At 38.3% G+C, this 19801-nt stretch overlaps 1 protein-coding gene and 1 non-coding gene across 2 annotated transcripts; both read left to right on the plus strand.

The window, feature by feature from the left end:
• The first annotated feature begins 431 nt into the window (after positions 1-431).
• On the plus strand, positions 432-18709 carry nt5c3a (5'-nucleotidase, cytosolic IIIA). The gene is made up of 9 exons (XM_059338323.1): positions 432-568; positions 786-1106; positions 14093-14191; positions 15055-15124; positions 15244-15376; positions 15551-15640; positions 16180-16342; positions 16465-16665; positions 17007-18709. The coding sequence occupies exons 2-9, from the start codon at positions 969-971 to the stop codon at positions 17106-17108; spliced, it is 996 nt and encodes a 331-aa protein (XP_059194306.1). The 5' UTR covers positions 432-568; positions 786-968; the 3' UTR covers positions 17109-18709.
• Positions 18710-19417: 708 nt separating this feature from the next.
• Positions 19418-19489, plus strand: trnap-agg (transfer RNA proline (anticodon AGG)). Its single transcript has one exon. It is a non-coding gene; the product is annotated as a tRNA-Pro (tRNA).
• Positions 19490-19801: the final 312 nt, after the last annotated feature.

Below are 19801 nucleotides of genomic sequence, written 5' to 3' on the forward strand. Positions count from 1 at the left end.
TTCTGCATAACAAGTACTTTTACCTTTTATACTTTAGTTTACATTTTAATGCCGATACTTTTTGTACTTTTTAAGTAAGGTTTTGAATGCAGTACTTTTTCTTGTATCACAATCAGAATAAGAATCTTTTTTTTTTTAATTGCCAAGTAGGTAGGGTATTGGTGCATAAGAACAAAGTACTAAAATATAGATAAACATTAAGGCAAGTACTCCAGCAGCTTAAATAAACAGCACATTCAATAGAAAATAAGTACTTTAGTAGCTTAAATAGAAAATATGAAGACCAGAAAAGTCAACAAACTAAAAATAATAATAGTCGTGGAGTAATTTCACAGTGTGGAATTCGACTGTACAACTGGTTATGAATAACTTTGTTTTGACACTTCCTTGTACAAACGGAAGTGTTTTATTTTGAACATCAGTTAAAGAAGGGAACAAGAGGACAGAGCAGGGGCACCTTCTCAGGCAGAGAGATAGAGAGAGCTCACCTTTTTTAATTTAAACTTAATTTTTAAACACACAGAAAGAATAAGAAACGAAAAGAAGAAGAAACGCCAGAGATAAAAAGGTGAGTCCTATTTAAATACATTCAGAGAGATTTGGACTAGCTTATCTGACAAGTTTGCTAGCTTAACGTGTGCTTAGTAACGTACAAATGAGGGTCTGCTTCAAAAAACATTAGCTTAATGGCGGAAATTATTTTTGGCTTTGCTAGTTTTACAGTAGTTTAAATATAAATATGTTGTGTTATTTTCTGTTTTGGTGTTTAATATTTTTTCATCCAGGTATTACGTTGGCCACCAAACGTTAAACTCATGCGGAGTGACTGGTCTGGTTCACCATAGAGGATCTTTGGCTGTGGGTTTGCACCAGTAGGAAGGCGCGCGTTGACAGGAGGCAGGACGGGACATAGGACAGGACGGGACTCTCCGGGCGGCGGCTGGTCGGTGGAGTAACAGCGGACCTTCATGGACAGGACGGCCGTGGTGAAGGTCGGGGCCGCGGCCAGCGCCAGCGTCTGTGCCCTGTTCGGCGGCGTGGTTCTGGCCCAGTACATCGTCGCCAAGAAGAAGCGAGCGGGCAAGAAAACCCGGATCATAGAGATGGTGAGTAAAAGCAAACACTCGTGTTGCGTCAAGATAACCAGGGGCAGATAAGATAAGAAACAGGAAGTGGGGACATTCTACCTTCAAAATAAAAGTGCACACCTACGAGAGACTGGGCTTAAAGTTTTTTTTATAAAATAGAAACATTGAATTTTTCAGTTTAACATGTTATTGAAGTATGTAAACATCTACACCTTTGTAGACAGATGAGCTGAAATGACTAGTCAATTAATCCTATTAGTGTAGTTATTCTTCTTTCCTTTCCTTATTTTTGCCATCTGTTTCTTTTATGATTATAGTTATTATTATTTCATATGCAGTGTAACTCCAGTATTGCCATATTGTTCGTCATAACCAGACCTACCTCCACAGTGCTGTGTCAGCACTGGAGAATGGTCTGGCGGCCCCTATTATCGTTCTCCTATAGGAGCGAAAAAAAGACATTCTGGCTTCTTTGTGAAAGATGACAAGAGGCTTATAGAAATACAGCCTTTGAGTCAGACTATCTTGTTATAAAATGTCTTAAAATGCAAAAAAAATATAATAATTAGTCCAGCTACAGATCTAATATCTAATATATTTTTTTAAGCAAACAGGTCTAATAGGTGGATGCATTTCGTTCTTAAATTTGCAAATATGATGTTTTCTTTGCCATACTTGATTGAACTGAATAGCTTTGGATTCCTTGAGTGTTGGTTGGATAAAACATATTTGGAGACAGCAAATCTGTGAAATTACACAGTACATGTTTCAATAAGTTCTGACATTTTATTTACGAAACAATGAATCGAGAAAATAATGGGCAAAATAATTGCCTATAATAATAAAATAAATAAAAACATTAGTTTAAAAAAACGTATGTGTCAGTTATTTAGGAACCACCAGTGGTTTAAGATTGGATGTAAGTAGAACAAGGAATATCACACATTATTAGATGCATTTTTAACCCGTAGCAACGTGTGTGCGACTTTATTTTGAAAATCATGTCTGGAAATATGGCCGTTATTGTTGGTGTCTTTACAGTATGGTACTTGCATGATGCCATGCGCAGGCGTGGATGTTCCCTAAAACAGCAGCTGTTTTTAGAGGTCATCAGATTGCTCTTCTCCCACAGAAAGAGCAGCAGCTTTCCTGTTTGAGACCAGAAAGCTTTGCCAGCTGACCCTCTGTGTCAGTGATGCTTTTAATTGCTCCCTGTCTGTCCAGGGAAAAGCTTTGTGCTGCTGTCTGTTGTTGCATTGGCAGCATGGAGGTTATGCAAGCTGCAGCAGCACAGTCAGTGCACTCAGTCCAGCTTTCTAACCTGTCCGACTGGAATCAGGCATCTGCACAAACATAAACATTCCATACAAACTGCAGACAAATAATAAACGCTGGGGGAAAAAGAACCAAATATAAATATTTGTGGACTCAAGTACAGTTGTCAAAAAGAAGGAAACAAAATACAGCACATCTCTTCATTGTTCTGTGTGGGGCACTTGGCTTTTTTTATAAAAATATATTTAAAAAAATATATTTTCTAAATAATATTTAATATAAAACATGGTGAAACATCTTCATTCTTAGCTAATTTTCCTTGCAAAATCTAATTTTACTGAACATATACTGAGAATATGTAAACCTGTGCAATATATAAACCTGTGCACAGAGGACAGATAGCCATTTGCATTTTTCTCAAGAAGTTTGTGAACTTATTTATTTTAATTACAGTCTATTAACACTGTACCAAGGCTTTAAAATGCAATTATTTAATTTCTTTTTAACTTTATCACTATCCTTCAAACACCAATGTAAGGATGTATATAGTTCAATAAAGAAGAAGAGGTTAAATATACATATTTTTCTTCTCATAACATAGTTTTTAGTATGTGCTGCATGGATGTTAAAGTTGTTTTTCACCAGGGCTTATAGAATGTATTTAGACTTTGGAATTTGCAGATGCTGCAGGGTGTTGGTATATGCTGTATCTCTAGAATCCAAATGACTGACATGAATGATTCATGTCTGAGTTATTTGGCCCCACCTGTGCAACTCTTTGTATGGGCTGTCTAACCACAAACACACGAGGCTCATTTGCCTGGGAAGAATTCTCTCAGATTCAACTGCCACTTTAATATTTCCTCATTTACAATAGAAACTGTTCATCAGCTTTCAAAGTAGCTCTCACAGCAGTCAAATGCTCTGGCAGCAGACAAACTTTTATTGTTTTATTGCTTTTTAATTTCCCTAGTTGGCGGATGAACCCCTATCATTATGTCATTGAAAGTGTGCTGTTATCGGCGTTGTCCTGTCTAAACAGTCGGAAATGTGAAGCCGGGTTTTGCATCAGCATGTTTGGTTTGTTGGGGGAAAAAATCAGTTAATGTACGGCAGAAAAATTATCAGTTTGTCTATTTTTTTGTGACTAACTTTCCTCATAAGCTCTTCTGTTCATGTGAAATAGGACTTAATTTCTTTGTTATCACTCCAGTCCATTATTGCAGGTTTGAGGGGTTCCTTTAACCTTTGGTTGTTTTACATTTGGTCGTTTGCATCATTGTTGATTTAGGAACTGAAACTTTTAACTGCCAGTATGTGAAATAGAAGTGGTGAAAAAATTTCAAAAGAACCTGAAACACTCAGACATGAAACTGTGCACTTTGCGATTCATCTTTGAGATAATTTCTCATTATGCTGGTCTCTGTATGTGTACAAACTGTGACCGACTTATTCAATCCACCAGCTGACATTTATCTATTTACAACAGAGCAGGAGAAGGTCCAGGGAAGCTCTTCAGATCTCTGTGTTTTGTCATTTAGCTGCTGATGTTGTTTAGAATCAGTGCTGTCAGTTATTAGTCTGTGGAAGACAAAACCAGTGCATCAAAAATATCATTATTTCCTCCTGGATTATAACATTGTGGCTGCTGACCAAAGCTGTAACTGTAAGTCTCTAGAAGGAAATACAATCAAAAAGAAAACCAAGCTGCTTGCAGTCACCTGCCCTTAATTTGGTTTGCTCTTTCCAATCCAGTTATCTGGGGGAAGAATGAAACTAGATGATGAGTTAAGCGATGTAGTAGTCACTGGATGGAATTAGTTAGCTTGTTTAGTGTCCAGCCTTTAGCATGGAAACTTGTGACCATCTGCTTTTAATGATGTCCGGTGCTACAGAAGCTCAAACATCCGTTCTGAACCCTTAAGGAGTCTAAATCAACACGACAGCAACTCAGTCAGGCTTTCATTTTCCGTCCCATGTTAAATTTTACAGGGACATTCCTCTGCTCAGAGGTTTGTGACTCTATGAGCTCACAGAAACAATGTGTGTCACTTCAGAAATACTTTAGCATCACAAAAAACAAAGCACATTCTTTACTTCATTCCCAAAAACCATTGTGGTTTCTGTTTACAGCAGGCGTTCTCATTACCAGCACGACTTTGTTCAGTGATTACTGTTGGTTTTTACGTGTTTGTCTGTTTGCTCACACTTTCAATTGCAGCAACTTCCAAATGAAAAAAAATAAGATATCCAGTGCTAAGTAGGTCAAAGGTCAGAGGTCAGAACACCTTGAAGATAGATGAAACAAAGCTTTATTTCATCCAGAAATTATTTATGATAGTGAAAAGCAAGTAAATGAAATAACTGCTGGTGAAAAAAAAAGGAAAAATTATTTTATGGTAGAGTTGCCCAGAAAAAAAAGTGGTTATATCGTTAAAACTGCAGAAATTTAAAATTGTGTCCATGGTTTTGATAATCATAAAACCCAACTGCTTAAATGACAAACTAATTTGTTTAACTGATTTGTTTAAGTGTTGACATGGTTAAAAACAACCAATGTCTATCAAATCTATTAATCAGGATCAATTTGAATTAAAACCCCACCTGTCAGCCAAACACCTGCTGAGCTAAATCAGACAGATCCTGAAGCTTAAGACGTCTGATATTTAATTACGATTATTAATTTCCTGTAGCGCCCCAACAATATGGGGATTTGCAGACAGATAGCAATTTTAAAGGGGAGAAATTCACACATATGGTGGCTGATATAGTGAATTTCTCAGCCTCAATAAAATAAGACCTTTCCTTAATAGATTTTGCACCTATGTGACCAATTAAAGGTACTCAGAAAGCTGCTTTCTTAGACAAATTGTACCATTTAGTACATTGTCAGCATCTCTCTACTACACCATCTTCTGAGAAGTAGTGCCACCCTTTATTGATACCAATAATAGATATCTATGATAGGCCAATACCGGCCAATAATGTCGTCTGACCAATATATCCGTCTTGCTCTAATTGCCTCAGTCCTCAGTGGAAGTCTTTAATTTAAATGACAGGCAAATAATAGTGTTTTTACTTCAGTGATTAAAACAAATAGAAAGGCCTCAATTTTCTTCAGTAACTTTTCCATGATAGACTTAATTTTGACTACTTTTGGACTCTTCAGCAGGACACATGGTGTGTTTGTGTGTACTTACACTGACTGGTGAAAGATTCAAACCTTTTTCTACCGAATGGCCTCATTGAATGCTATGACTCATAACGCTGATGATTCAGTTCCTTCAAGTGTCCCCAGCCTGCTTGTACAAAACCAGGACCCTGAAACTAGCCCCACCCAGAAGGAATGCAGTTTTTTAAAAATCTTATCAGTTACACTGGTACTTTATCGTATGTGTCAGGCTGAAAAGGTGGGGTCTACTTCTGGATAAGGTTAAGAAAAAAAACCTACAGAAGTGTGTTTCCTCATATTGACCTCTAGAGGGCAGAACAGAGCTACACTTGAGCTGCCAGTCTGGGGTTTATTTGGGGAAAAAAATAGGTTTGTGCATTCCAGAAATCAGCACTCCTTGCTGTATATTTGTTGAAAGCAGCAGAGACGATAACAAAACAGTAGAAAGAGCCTCAGATTTTGAATAAGCATAAACATCTGAGGAGAAAAATGAGCAAGCTGGAGGCCACCAGTGACCTGTCTTAAAGACCTTCTCCTGGTAAACTGCTGTCCAGCTGAAGTGTTAAACGGTTGCTGATGTTGACTTCTGACCTCTGTACAGAGGTGAGAAAAATAAGGAATTCTCCTAAGCTAAACTATCTGTGGGAGCTTTTACCGCAGATGTGAAAATCCAATTTACAAAAGTTGCTTTTACATATTAAGAATGGTTTTATTGTTTTCACATTCAGTTACAGTGACAGTGGTTGTATGGTTTAACATGCAGAAAGACAGTACAGATGACTTGAATTATACGTGTAAAAGCAAAATATTGACAGAATGACAATCAGCTCAGTGCTGTTTGGTTTCCCTGATTAATCACATCAGATGGGATTTGTTTCCTATTTGTTTAAGTTAATTAATCACTCATTGATACAGTCAGGCAATGAGTCTAATCAATCAGTAATATGGGTATTTATTTTGTCAGCTATTTACAAGTAAAGAGTCCTAAGAAAGTGAAGATGAAGTCTTAACTTCGGGCGGCTCCAGCCTCTTTCTGCTGTGACCAACGTTTTTTTTTCTGGCCACATTGCTTTATCTATAGCAACAGATGGCTGTCACCAATATCAGGACTAAACCAAAGTGCTGTGGCTGGGGCAACAGGAAACCTAATCTTAGACATGCCTTGACATATCACCAAATAGCATTTACATGTGCCTAAACTCACATTTAAGATGGTTATTGTTCAGACAAGTGTTGAGAACTTTGTAAATGGTCACTATGGTTGAGGGAACTTTTACCACATGGAAAACTTCTAACCCTTAACAGAGGAGCAAATATTACAAAAAGTACATTTAGTGCTCAGTAATCAAGAGTTGTGTTCATTTAATTTAATTTGTGTGATCAGCAGCGTTAGTAATAGTAACACTAACAGTAGCAGCTAAAGTTTTGTAGAAATAAAAATAGTTGTAGTAGCTAAAGCCCGACTGTTATATCGGTAGACTGATATTATTGACCCATATTGGCCTATGTAAACTACATCCGTAAAGGTGTATATGCTGTCCGATATGTTATATGTTACAAAAACATTTTACCCAATATATAATGCAGAAATTGTAGCTTGGCATAATTTAGAAGTGGTGCTAGCTATTCATATTTTAAATTCTTTAAATTCCTATTTATTCTTTATTTTCTCAGTTATTATTTGAAAAATTGGCTGACTACATTGTTTGTAGAATGTATAATAATGTTAAATATTATTTAATAAAGCTTTATGTTTGATGGAGTAGCTCTCTGGGTACATTTGCAGAGTGGGGAAAAATCTGTGCACAATCCATATAAAAAAGGCCAATTTTCATTCCAGCTCCAAAAATGACTATATCAGCCACCATATTGGTTATCGTAGTAGTACCAGTGGTACTAGCAGTCGTAGGATTAGAAATGATAGCAGACGTTGTAGCGATAACAATAGTAGGAGCAACATCAGCAGCAGTAGTATTGTTATTATCAGTAAGACATTTGAAGATTAATATTACAATTAAGATTTCCTTTATTAGTCCCACAATGGGGAAATTTCAAGTATTACAGCAGCAAAGTGGAAGAGCAAGATAGAGAGGAGCTTCAATAAAAATAACAATAAATAGAAAACGAGTATAAACAGTATAAACTAGAAAGTATACGAAGGGTATTAACAATTAAACAAGTAAGAGATAGTAAATATAGCAGAAGTTGCAAAAGCTGCAGTGGTAGAGGTATTTGTTGACTATGTGTTGGTAGCAGAAGTTGTCGTATAGCATGAGTACAGTTGTTTGTCAGAGGTGTATCTCATTAAAACAACAGTTCTGGGGTCAGACATCTCAGTCCACAGATGAAGAACAACAGCTCATGACCTGTCAACTGTCAGAGTGAGGGAGACAATCATGGCCACTGCACTGTGCCCTCGATGACCTTTCACCCCTGCAGGCCAAGGCTGAGTCACAGCAGAACAAACCTATCTGTAACCTTTGCTCAGGCTTGTGTGGATCAGCTGGGATTTCAGAGGAATGCTGAGAGTTATTTTAAATTAATGCTGGGAGAATGTTGAACAGGCAATTTGACAGCTGCTGGAAAAGTCTATAGGACTGATAACAGGTATTATCTGTGTCTTGTTTTTTTTTAGAAACATAACAACAAAGTAGTATTCAAACAAGAAATGACGTAAAGCTTTTAGAAAATGTTAAAGCAAAGCTCCTGAACGGATCCACCGCTTCAACCAAATACTCATTTCTTAACATGAGGTTTTGGGTGGTGACAGGATTGGACATGACCCGACCTGACTCTGATAATGTACTGCTCTGTTTGTAGACATCTGGTGTAGGATTAGATTTGGTTTTGTTTGCAGGAGATAATAATACATTAAATTCTACATGGCAAGCTGTTAATAGATACAAGGTCAAGGTTCAAAATTGAACCCAAATGTTTTTGTAAGTCTTGCTTGATATTGAAATTACAGCAGTTTCTTTTAGCAACAGTCCTCTGTTAATAGACGGTTCTGACTACTGCTTAACTAGATATTATAACATCATTGTGGAGTTCTGATACTGATCACACTGAGGTAGAAGCTACATTCAGGAAATCAAAAACTAAACCAAATCACAAGACTCCTGAGCCCTGTACTACGAAGCTGGATTTGATGGTTAGCGAGGTTACTTCAGCTCTAACTCTGGGTTTTCATTATCACAAAGGTGGTTCTCTTTTAATCTGGCTAGATCACCATGGCAACTCATGCTGAGAACATAACCTAGTCGGGACCAGGTTATATTCTCGATATGAGATCAGTATCTATAAAAGCACCGCTTACTGACCAATCGATTCTCTTGGAAAATGTTACACCCTTTTGGGAAGATCCTGTAGACCTTGATGCGCGGATAGCGCGAGGGTCTCTGAGGAGGGCAAGAGTTTTTCGAGGCAAAACCGACAAAACCCATTAGAAACCCCAAAGAATATTTATATGATCCATACAGATTCTCAGCAGGGAGAATAAGATATATGTAAACATGTTGAGTCGTAGCGTTACATTAATGTCACCAATCTGTGTGCTTACAGTAGAGTTACTGTATGTGACTTAGCTGCAGGTACGCTACAGTAGAGTTACTGTATGTCACTTAGCTGCAGGTACGCTACAGTAGAGTTACTGTATGTCACTTAGCTGCAGGTACGCTACAGTAGAGTTACTGTATGTCACTTAGCTGCAGGTACGCTACAGTAGAGTTACTGTATGTCACTTAGCTGCAGGTACGCTACAGTAGAGTTACTGTGTGTATCACTGTAGCACTCAGCTGATGTGTGTGGTTGTTTCTCACTGAACTACTGAGTGCAGTTTGTAGTTCTCTGGATATTTAACCACACAGTCTCTGAAATTACTCTCCTGTAAAATTAGGTATCAAACAATAATACTTCACTTTATTATTAATCCATATGATGTTTACTTGCATATGAAATACTGTATATTTCCTTTAAAACATGACATTATCACATAATTTTTCATTGAAAATATTTATTGTTAGCCTATTTATCCAAGAGAATAGGCCTAAAAAGAGTTTATTTTTTAAGTGAGCAAAAACGAAATATACTTCATCTATCCTTAATTCGGGGAAAGTTTCAGATCCACTTAGTCAGTAGTAGTAGTAGTTCAGTGTAACCATGTGTGCAGCTGTCAGGTTAGAAATCAATAGTAGGTATTGGCATTGATCACGTGCCTTATTTAGAGCAACACTATTGCTTTTATCTGTAATAATAATTCATATTCTTCATAGTGGGCGGAACAACAGAACGTGATTGTATTTTTCTGGTAGTTGAGTCAAATGACACTCCAAACCCCCTCTTTATGTGAACGCACATAGAGCCTGAAGAGGAAAGGGTTAAGAAAGTTGATTACCAGCTTGGTGATACGACTGTGACTGCTGTTGTTAGGCTTAGTGAAGCGATATCCTGGGTATGTTGAAGTTGTTTGTAGTACAGGGCTCAGGCACCCCACACATATTTCTACGGCAGTTTGAGAAACAGCTTAAGGTGATCAGCAATAACAACTACTTCAGCTTTGCTCCAATTTTGTTGTTGTCGATTCAGTCACGCAGGTTCATACCTGCACAGTAGTGTTAACACCCGAGAGCGTCATGTAACAGGGCTGCGTTTTAATTGGCCCGTATGTTCCAATTTGGCAGAATTCCTCACAACTGAACACAAACATGCTCTTCCCCTCTCCATGTTAAACCAGAGAAGGATTTGCTGGGCTGTTTCTCTGTGGCTCACTGTACAGCAGGGGCGTTATTGTGGTAGAGTGTAATCAGAGAGGGACGACCTAGTTTTTGGGGAGTCGTGGTATGCACGCCAGTGGAGGTCGGCAGAGGAGAGGACGAGGTTGTCTCTTCTTCCAGTCTCTGCCGTCTTACAACAACAACACTTGCAGTCCAGAGCCTTGTTCAGCAAAACCTGAGCCTGGGACAAAGTGTCAGTGTTGCACAGAAGTCACAAGTTCAAATGCTGCACGAATATCTCAGAATCACTGATTGGTATAGTACAATACTGTATTTTTCCTGTTCGTCTCCTTGTTTGTCTCTATTGAAAACAAAAGAAAACATCAGCACATAACATTTTCTTTCCAATGTTTAATCACATTTTGTCTTGATTAGCCACAGCAAAAAGGGTGAAAAGTTCTGATGTGATTCTCCATTTTAATTTTAATGTAATAATTATTTATTTATTTTTAAATATGTATTATTTTGACCAATTTATTTGCCTTCACTGTCAAGAACAAGTCCCAGACATTCTGGCCTGACCTTGGCCCTTTTTTCTCTTCATTTAACTCAGGTGCTGTGAAAAACTCTTGCCCAGGTCTCATACATTTTGGGAAATCCTTGCTGTTTTTTGGCATTATGTTGAAATGTTGGTGGCATTCTGACGTTTAATAAACACACATGTAATCACAATGGGTGATACTGTACAATATATTTACAAGACCTTGATGACTTTTTCTGCCCTTGATAAATCAATATTTTAATTATCGTTATAGGATTATGTTAAGGTTTTCAGGTTCATAGATTGGAAGCCCAAGAGTAAACACAACCAGGAAAAATGTCTGGTCTGAATTCAGGCTTTTTATTTAGATAACAGGTGAAGTTATGTAGCGCTTAGACTGCCATGCCAACAGCTGTCCAGGTCTCATTCAATGATTGTTATACACAATGTGTGTGTGTGTGTGTGTGTGTGTGTTGTCCTACAGGCGCGTATCTATGAGTTACAAAGCCTATACAAACTGTGCTCTCTCAGGCCTGTGGGATAGAGACAAAACACATTGGCTATCTGAGCTATTCAAATATAACTTACTTATCTGCCACATTTTTTTTTTTTTAAATGTCCCTTTTTCCAAACTGTTTCTAATGACAGCTGCTTAGGTGGTTCTGTGTAATAAACCACCTGGCAGTGTCAGGTTACAAGTCAGAGGATTCAATACAAGTACATGCACAACCTGAACCTTATCTACGCATGTGTGTGTGTACATTTAATTTAAAGAAAATGACTGACATGTTCAGACTCAACCAGGAACATAAAGATGTGCTGCAGTGTGCCTGTTTCTACATGTGTGTGACCTAAATACTGAAGCAGCAGCACAAAGATCGACTTTACACACTGTAGAGTGTGTGTAAAGTCGATCTTGTGTGTGTGTGTGTGTGTGTGTGTGTGTGTGTGTGTGTGTGTGTGTGTGTGTGTCTGTGTGTGGTATGTTCATTAGCTGGGCGCATGTCATGTGTAACGAGCCATTGTAAGGCCCAACAGCCTGGCGCTCACACTGAACCTTGACCCTCGTGACTTTGCGTGCGCCATCATGCTATTTTCTGCATGTGTGTGTTTGGTGGGGGTGTGTGTCGTGCGTTTAAAATGTGCTCGCTCGGCAGTCGTAGTGCTGAAGCGAGCCCGACCTCTCCGATTGATTTTAAAGGTTCCTCTTTCAAGGGGTCAAAGGTCACATTACTGGAACAAGAGTAGATAAATGTCACTTTTTGCGTCCACTGGCCCCATTCCACGTCTATTTATAATGAACCGTGTGTGTGTGTGTGTGTGTGTGTTTTAGTGTGTTGACATGGGTCAGCTGAAATTGTCATTGTGTATTTATGTGTGTGTGTATATGTGTGTGTGTGTGTGTGTGTGTTTGAGCCTCTCTGTACAGTGGGAGGGGCCATGTTGTCTCATACATTTTTGGGCGACGCCCCCTCCCTCCCTGGCTGCTGCTGTAGATATAAAAGCCCTCTGCAGCCACACAATCTTTTCCTCACTCCTTTTTTAGCTGACACAACAGACCCGTGGTAAGTTACTGTGTTTGTGTGTGTGTATTTGTGGGTGTGTTTGTGTATAACTGGTTATACTCCAAGCTGTAGCTATTTTTGATTCATAGTAACTGGAAAAAAACATAAAGTCTTGCTATCAAATGCAACAAAATCCAACTGAATGTCGTCTACTGCTATTGGGATGCTCTGACCTTTGACCTCAATTTTTTTCTTTTTATAGTGTTAATCCTGAAATTGAGTCTTTTACAGAAATTTGTATGGTAGTTTTGTGACCTGCCCTCGCTAAAAAGAATGAGGGATTAGGGCACTGGAATGTGATACAGCACATCTGGTGTTTTACAGTACAGTTGTGTTTGATTGTTGCTAGTGAAGCAGTACTTTGTGTTTTCAAAAAGATTCAGGCTTAAAGTTCCCTGCTATCAGGGGAACACACCCTGTGAAACGCTCCTGCCTTTTCTTAATTGTTGCCAAACTCCAGGCTTTATGACCCTGTACAGGTGGAGCGTGTTTGCAGAGGTTGCCTCTACAGCAACCCATTCATAAGAGTGGGTCATAACATAAAGAAAAAAACTTGCCATTCTAAGAATTAGACTATTTTTCTGCACCTACAAAGTCTTCACCCAGCAGATCTGAACGTTAGGAAGTTGTTTGTGCACACTGAGATAAATGTGTGTTTGTTTGTGAGTGATATGCTTATTAAAAAGTAGGCTGGGACTAAGTTTTATTTTTAGTTTGTGTTCTGGGTGTCATGTTTCTGCAGGATCAGAGTGATTCATGAGGTGCTACAAGCCTGATGCTGATTATATAAGAAGGTGGAAGCTGTGCTGGTGTGTTTTTCAGGGTTGGGGGAGGTTACTGTGCTTGTGTGTGTGTGTGTTTATTTGTGTTTTTTTTTAGTAAATCAGTTGTTTGCATTGTCATCAGCACAATGTACATTTACTAGTTGCCCCTCCTACAACTCTCCAGTCTCACAAAAGAAAATGAATTAAACAAAAGTAACATGACAAATAACAAGATAAAATAAACTTGTTTTACTGAATGTTTATCTACTCCTGGTCAACAAATTCAGTCTGTGTTCTGGTAAATATTTGTGTCTACTGTCAAGAATGCACATGCAAATGTCTTTATCTTACATTAGATGCATCAAAATTCAAGTTCCTGTTGTTGGGCATTAAGAAGCTTTGAGAACAGACTGTTTTCACATGTCAGGCGGATCTGACGTCGAAAAGATGAAGTTACAAGAAGGGCCGAAGTTCTCCTGCTCTCTGCAGGGCATTCCTGTTTGTGTGCTTGTTATACAACACCAACAGGTTCCAAACATCAGCTGTTCCATGACTCTGAAAGCCCCTCCAGGAGTGTGTGTGTGTGTCCACACCAGGGAATAGTGTGTTCAAATACACTAAAGGCTGCAGAAAAAATGTTGTTAATCTTAAGTTGCCATGTAATCTTCACAACCCTTAACACACACTTTCACACATGCATACTGTAAATTCAAGCTAACACACACACCCCCTCTTGTTCTTAACACATAAATTCTCCCCCCCCTTCATACCAGAGCTTTAGCCAAAGATAACCTGCAGGACAAAGAGCAGCAGTAGAAGTTAGATCCCAAAGTCTTTCAGGAATCTCGTTCATCAGGTTCTGATCAAATATTTTTCATGCTGTGTTTTTTTTTTTTCACTTTTCCTGTATACTAAGTCTATGCTACAGGGGTATGTAAGAAATGTGTTTTTAATTACCCCTCTTTCTCCCTCCAGATGCCTCAGTTTGAGAAGACGACGGTCCACATGAGGGACCCTGAGAGGGTGGAGCAGATCATCTGTGGCCTCATCAAAGGAGGAGCTTCTAAACTCCAGGTAGAACATAAAGTCCTGATGACACTCTATCTGTGAAACAATGCCACCTGGTGGTACTGCAGCTCACAAGCTTGTAGCAACTCTAGTTAACTTTTAAAGCTCATTACCCAAAAAGAGAGACTATGTTTCTCGACATTTCTGCATTCCAAGCGGCATATCCAGATGCAAAGGCAATAAAAGTCCAGCATGCAGTCCTCCTCCAGCTTTAATATAGCATTTGTGTGTGTATGATCTTATATATAACTTGTGGTTTTAGGTTACCATGAGGTCCTTTGTTTAGTAGTAGGGATAATAATCAGTTATAATGCCATAAATCATAACAAAAATGTTAGTTGAATATCTTTGATAATTTATTTTGGAAAATAAATGTTAAAAGTGTTATCTATTCATACAAGAGCACACAGGTGTTACCAATATTGGAAATAAATGTGGGCTCCAAATGCTATACATATTGAACTATTTGCATTTTTACATCCTCAGCTTCTCTTGTCCCCTCCTCTCGGCTCTGTGTTAACAGCCTGCAGATCAGGTTTACAGAATGTCACATGCGTATTGTTACAGCCCATTAATTCATGGCTTCACAGTGTCACTGAGGATTTAATGTTTTTTTTTTACAGGACATGGTTTCATGCAAACTGCCTATTTTTGGCAGATGTTAAAGTGGTCATTACACAAGTTTTACAAGGACAAGAAATTTGAAAGAAATGTTATCATTTTTTACATTTTCTGGCTATGATAAGTGGTTTAATTTTGGCAATTTTTTAAATTTCTTTTTGTTGTGGGATTCAGAGGGTTTAGGCTCCAGTGTGTTTGTTTTATATATTTCTCTGCTTCTGAAAAATACTTGCTCGGCTCTGTTGCAGATCATCACAGACTTCGACATGACGTTAAGCAAGTTCGCTGTCAACGGCAAACGCTGTCCGACGTGTCACAGTAAGTTTTTAAAAAGCACATTTTACTAACTAAATTTTTTGTGAATCTTCTCAATTTAAATTTCAGTCCGTCTGTTAGAAACATCATTTATAATGGTTTTCTGTTCCCTCTTTGTGCAGATATCATTGATAACTGCAATCTGGTGACAGAGGATTGCAGGCAGAAGCTGCTGCAGCTGAAGAATAAATATTATCCCATCGAGATCGACCCTCACCTCACCATGGAGGAGAAATACCCGTTCATGGTGGAGTGGTAAGGCGCACATGCACACAATTTCATACAAAAAACCTGCAGACATGTTTGTGCTTCTGTATATCCAGCATATCCAACATGCTGTCTATATATATATATATATATATATAATTCATTCTGCAGGGATATAGACGCACCTAGACGTGCCTTTAATACGTATGTGTGTGTTTGCAGGTATTTCAAGTCTCACACACTACTTGTGGAGCAGCGGCTAGAGAAAGACAAACTGGCCGAGGTGGTGAGAGAGTCTGACGCTGCACTCAGGTACGAGGTTACTGCAGTATACTGTTGCATTATGGGTACTAAGCTGATGCGTGGCATTTATCTAGAAAGGCTGCAAATGTTTGAGAAGGTTAGGACTTAGTTTTTTGGCTCCCCAGGGCTGTTTTATACATACATACATCTGCATTTGACTGCAGGGTTTCCCATTTAATTACCTAGACTCTGGCGGCCCGCCAGAATGTAATCTGTCCCGTTATAGTCAAATGTGCGATAACGTCACATTTCAAGCTACAGAAAGTCTATTTACACTATTCATTATATAAATATAAATGTGATGTGCTTTATTTACAGGTGTTTTTGTTAAAAAACCCACCTGGATGCAAATTATTTTATTTTTATTGTTTTCTTTCTATGTTGCATGTGTGCAAAAACAAAAGTATGTTTTTTTGCACCTATTATCCATTGATTAACCACATTTTTTAAGTTAAATAATGTAATTAATTATGCCAATAAACCTATATTTTATAAAGTATATGCCTGCACATATGCCAACTTACCTCTGTTTGTCTGCTTGGTTTCAGAGAAGGCTATGAGCAGTTCTTCGACCGCCTGCAGCAGCACAATGTGCCCGTCTTCATCTTCTCCGCTGGCCTCGGCGACGTCCTGGAGGAAATCATCCGCCAAGCCGGAGTCTACCACCCCAACGTCAAGGTCGTCTCCAACTTCATGGACTTTGATGAAAACGTGAGTCTTGCAAGAAAAAAAAAAAGACACTTCTTTTTTTTTTCTGCTTGTGTTACAGCTCAAACTCATGACTTAAACATAATATCTCCCCATGTTGGTTGGATCTGTTCCTCATCTCACAGGGCGTCCTGAAGGGTTTCAAAGGCGAGCTGATCCACGTGTACAACAAACACGACGGCGCCCTGCGGAACACTGAGTACTTCAAACAGCTGAAGGAATACTGCAACATCATCTTGATGGGTGACTCACTGGGGGACCTCAGCATGGCCGACGGCGCGCCCAACGTGGAGAACATCCTCAAGATCGGCTTCCTCAACGACAAGGTACACACATGTGATGGTGGAACCTTAAACATCTGGAGACGTAATGTAACACTGGGCTGATTGAGTTAAAAATCTTAGAAGCCAGGGAGGAAGGGATTAGCTTTTTTTGCATTTTGTACTTGTACATCTTTATCATTTTATAAATCATATACTATATTATACACAGAGTTTGAATTCTGACATTATTTAAGAGGTTATTAGTAAACATTGTGTGATGAAAATCCTTCACTTTGCCTGAACATGTGTCCTGGTTGGGGACTTTTAAGAATCCAGGCAAAAGGAGCATGGTGAGTTATGTCATGAAGCTGCTCCTGACAGTTTTCTCTGGTGTCACTCTGCAGGTGGAAGAGAGGCTGGACAAATATCTGGACTCTTATGACATCGTCCTGGTGAAGGACGAGACTCTGGAAGTGCCCAACGCAATTCTTCAGAAGGTTCTATAACTCCACCCCTCAGTTTCACCTCCCCAGTCCACTCCTCTCCTCCTTCGGGCCTGTCAGACTTCTAACACCACCCTAAACCTTTGTCATTGGTCCAACCCCTTCCACTTGGTCTGGATCCCACCTGGATCTTCTTCCAACTCTGTACCCCCCCAAGCCCCTACCCTTTGCCTTTTAAAAGCCTTTTTAAAAGACATTTTACATCTCCTCAATGAACTGTTTTAAAAGTCCACACAGCAGCATCAGCCTGTCTCTGTTTTTTTGTCCGTTTAAATTGTTCCTCATGTTCTCTCTAAGTCATTTTATGATGAAAGTATAACCAAAAGTGAGATGGAAACTCCCTACAAACTCTCACTCCATCTTTATTATTTGCACATTATTGTTACAATTGTTATTCATAAGATTATTTTTGAAATGGTAATAATTGTACACCAGAAAGGAAGCGCCCGCAGACTGACACAGTGTTTTCTTTGAGCTGTCCCATTATGTGACTCTGATGTCCACCTAGTCAGACAGCGACAGTGTTGTCCGACAAAACATGAAGCTGCATTAAAACTGGAATGGAAATAATTCAGTACGTAAAGTACAATAAAAAATGTATTGTTAGGTGACGGCAGCAATAAAAAGATCACTGACAAAGTATTTTGTTTTAGGGAAAAAACAAGGATTGCGATTATCAACATGGAACTCAGATGATAAGAGGAAACGCACTTTAAATTCTATGTACGTGGGGAATCAGCCTGTACATGAAGATATGTGGCAGTAATTTCGATTTGTGGATGTAAGAATATGTGTTCGCACAGAAAAGCCATGTTTACATAAGCTTTTTGTTTTTTAATCCTAATGTGCTCATTTGGCATCATATCAATCAAGCATTTCCATGCCAGTGTTTAAGGTTAAAGATGTGCTGTGTTAAGTAATACTAAAAGTGACCTCTAGTGGTCATAAGTGGGAATTACAACAGTAAAATCTCCTTTAACCAAAGTAAGAGGTGCTGCAAAATAAGTTTATCTAAGTTTCAGAAGGAAACACACTCCTTCTTGTGGCTCAATAAAATCCAGCATTTGACCTATTTAATTTTATCAACTTTTTGTTCTGTGGTTAAAATTGAGCACTACCTCTAACATATTCTCCGTAGATTTCTGGTGGGATATTAAATGTCCTTGTCTCCCCTTGTCTCAACATGTTGTGTTGAATGTTCTCTTTGACTTTGTTTAAATGTGCTGCTATCACCTGCATGTTGCCTTTTCTTATTGTTGAGTTTATGTGAATGAAAGGGGAGACTAAAATATATTATATATCAATTAAACGGGGAATAGTGTCATACTGTATTATGTGGCTGATGTATGCAAATGTATATTGTTTCACTGCATTTGGAGAACTCTCCAAACGTATAGACCAGGCGTGTTGTATTTTTATAAGCAGATGGCTTTCTCTTTTCTTTGATGGTGTAATTTGAAAATGCAATAAAATGTCAATTTGTGAGCCATGACTGGATCACAGACTGGGCAGAAACCTGGACTATAACATGAGCTCACACATAAAGTTGCAGTATAAAAATAAATTCTTGAAAGGACTGCAGCTCGGATTAAAGAACTTTCTATCAGGTATTTAATTCACTGAATTCACCCCAAAAATCGTAATTTTAATTGGAACTTTTTCCTGTGTAAAGTCTCACAACATACTCAATAACAACATAACGTTAATATATTCATATATATATATATATATTGCAAACAAAATATAAATAATTACAATATAAATAAATTGATGTATATTGTGAGAGGATTTGATCACCTAGAAGGGCTTTCATACATACGCAGAAAATGTTTTAAAAAAGCAATGCATCATTTAATATTCTTTTAGTGTAAAATTTGAATAGAGTTAATCAATTTGTCAGACAAATATAGCGAATAATATTCCAATATTTTTGTCTGAAATTTTAGTGGAGGCAAAGAAAGAAAGCCCCCCAAAATACTATTTAACTACAAAATGAGGTGCATGTTATTGAAGTATTTTTTTTTTTTACCAGTACATAAAGTTATTAGGTAAGGTGATGATGTTGTGCACACACAAGGCTGAAAATTAGTGATATTAAGTTTGCATAACATGACATTTCAATGGGAAACTGTTGAGACACAGTTGGAGTTTTGGCACGGGATTTTTGCTGCAGTACCAAAAATCGCCCTGCAGGTGGCACCATGTTACAAGAAGTTCCTCTGAAGAAGTCTGGAAACAGATGCACAATACAAAAGTTTGGCAACGTGGCATTTTGTAAATTCGTATCCTGTCATTCCTACTTATGGAAGTGTGGCTCGTTGGTCTAGGGGTATGATTCTCGCTTAGGGTGCGAGAGGTCCCGGGTTCAAATCCCGGACGAGCCCTTGTTTATGCAATAATTTACCTCTTAGCTATATCTGATGAAAGACAATGACTGTTATTAATATCAAATAGTCCTGAAGTATATTTTTCCCTGTTCGTTTCTTTGGTTAGCTATTGGACGTGAAATAATACAGATATAAAGTCTTTAATCTACAGATTGCATTATATTACATGACTACACTATTACTCCTATGCATTTAATCAAGGTATTTTAGATAATTATTTCTGAAATAAATGACAGCTCAATATTGACATCCCATCAAATGTAGTCACGAATATGAGACCCATTACATACTATGGGAGATTTCAAATAT

This window comes from Centropristis striata, chromosome 8, assembly GCF_030273125.1.
Source record: "Centropristis striata isolate RG_2023a ecotype Rhode Island chromosome 8, C.striata_1.0, whole genome shotgun sequence".
Classification (NCBI taxonomy): domain Eukaryota; kingdom Metazoa; phylum Chordata; class Actinopteri; order Perciformes; family Serranidae; genus Centropristis; species Centropristis striata.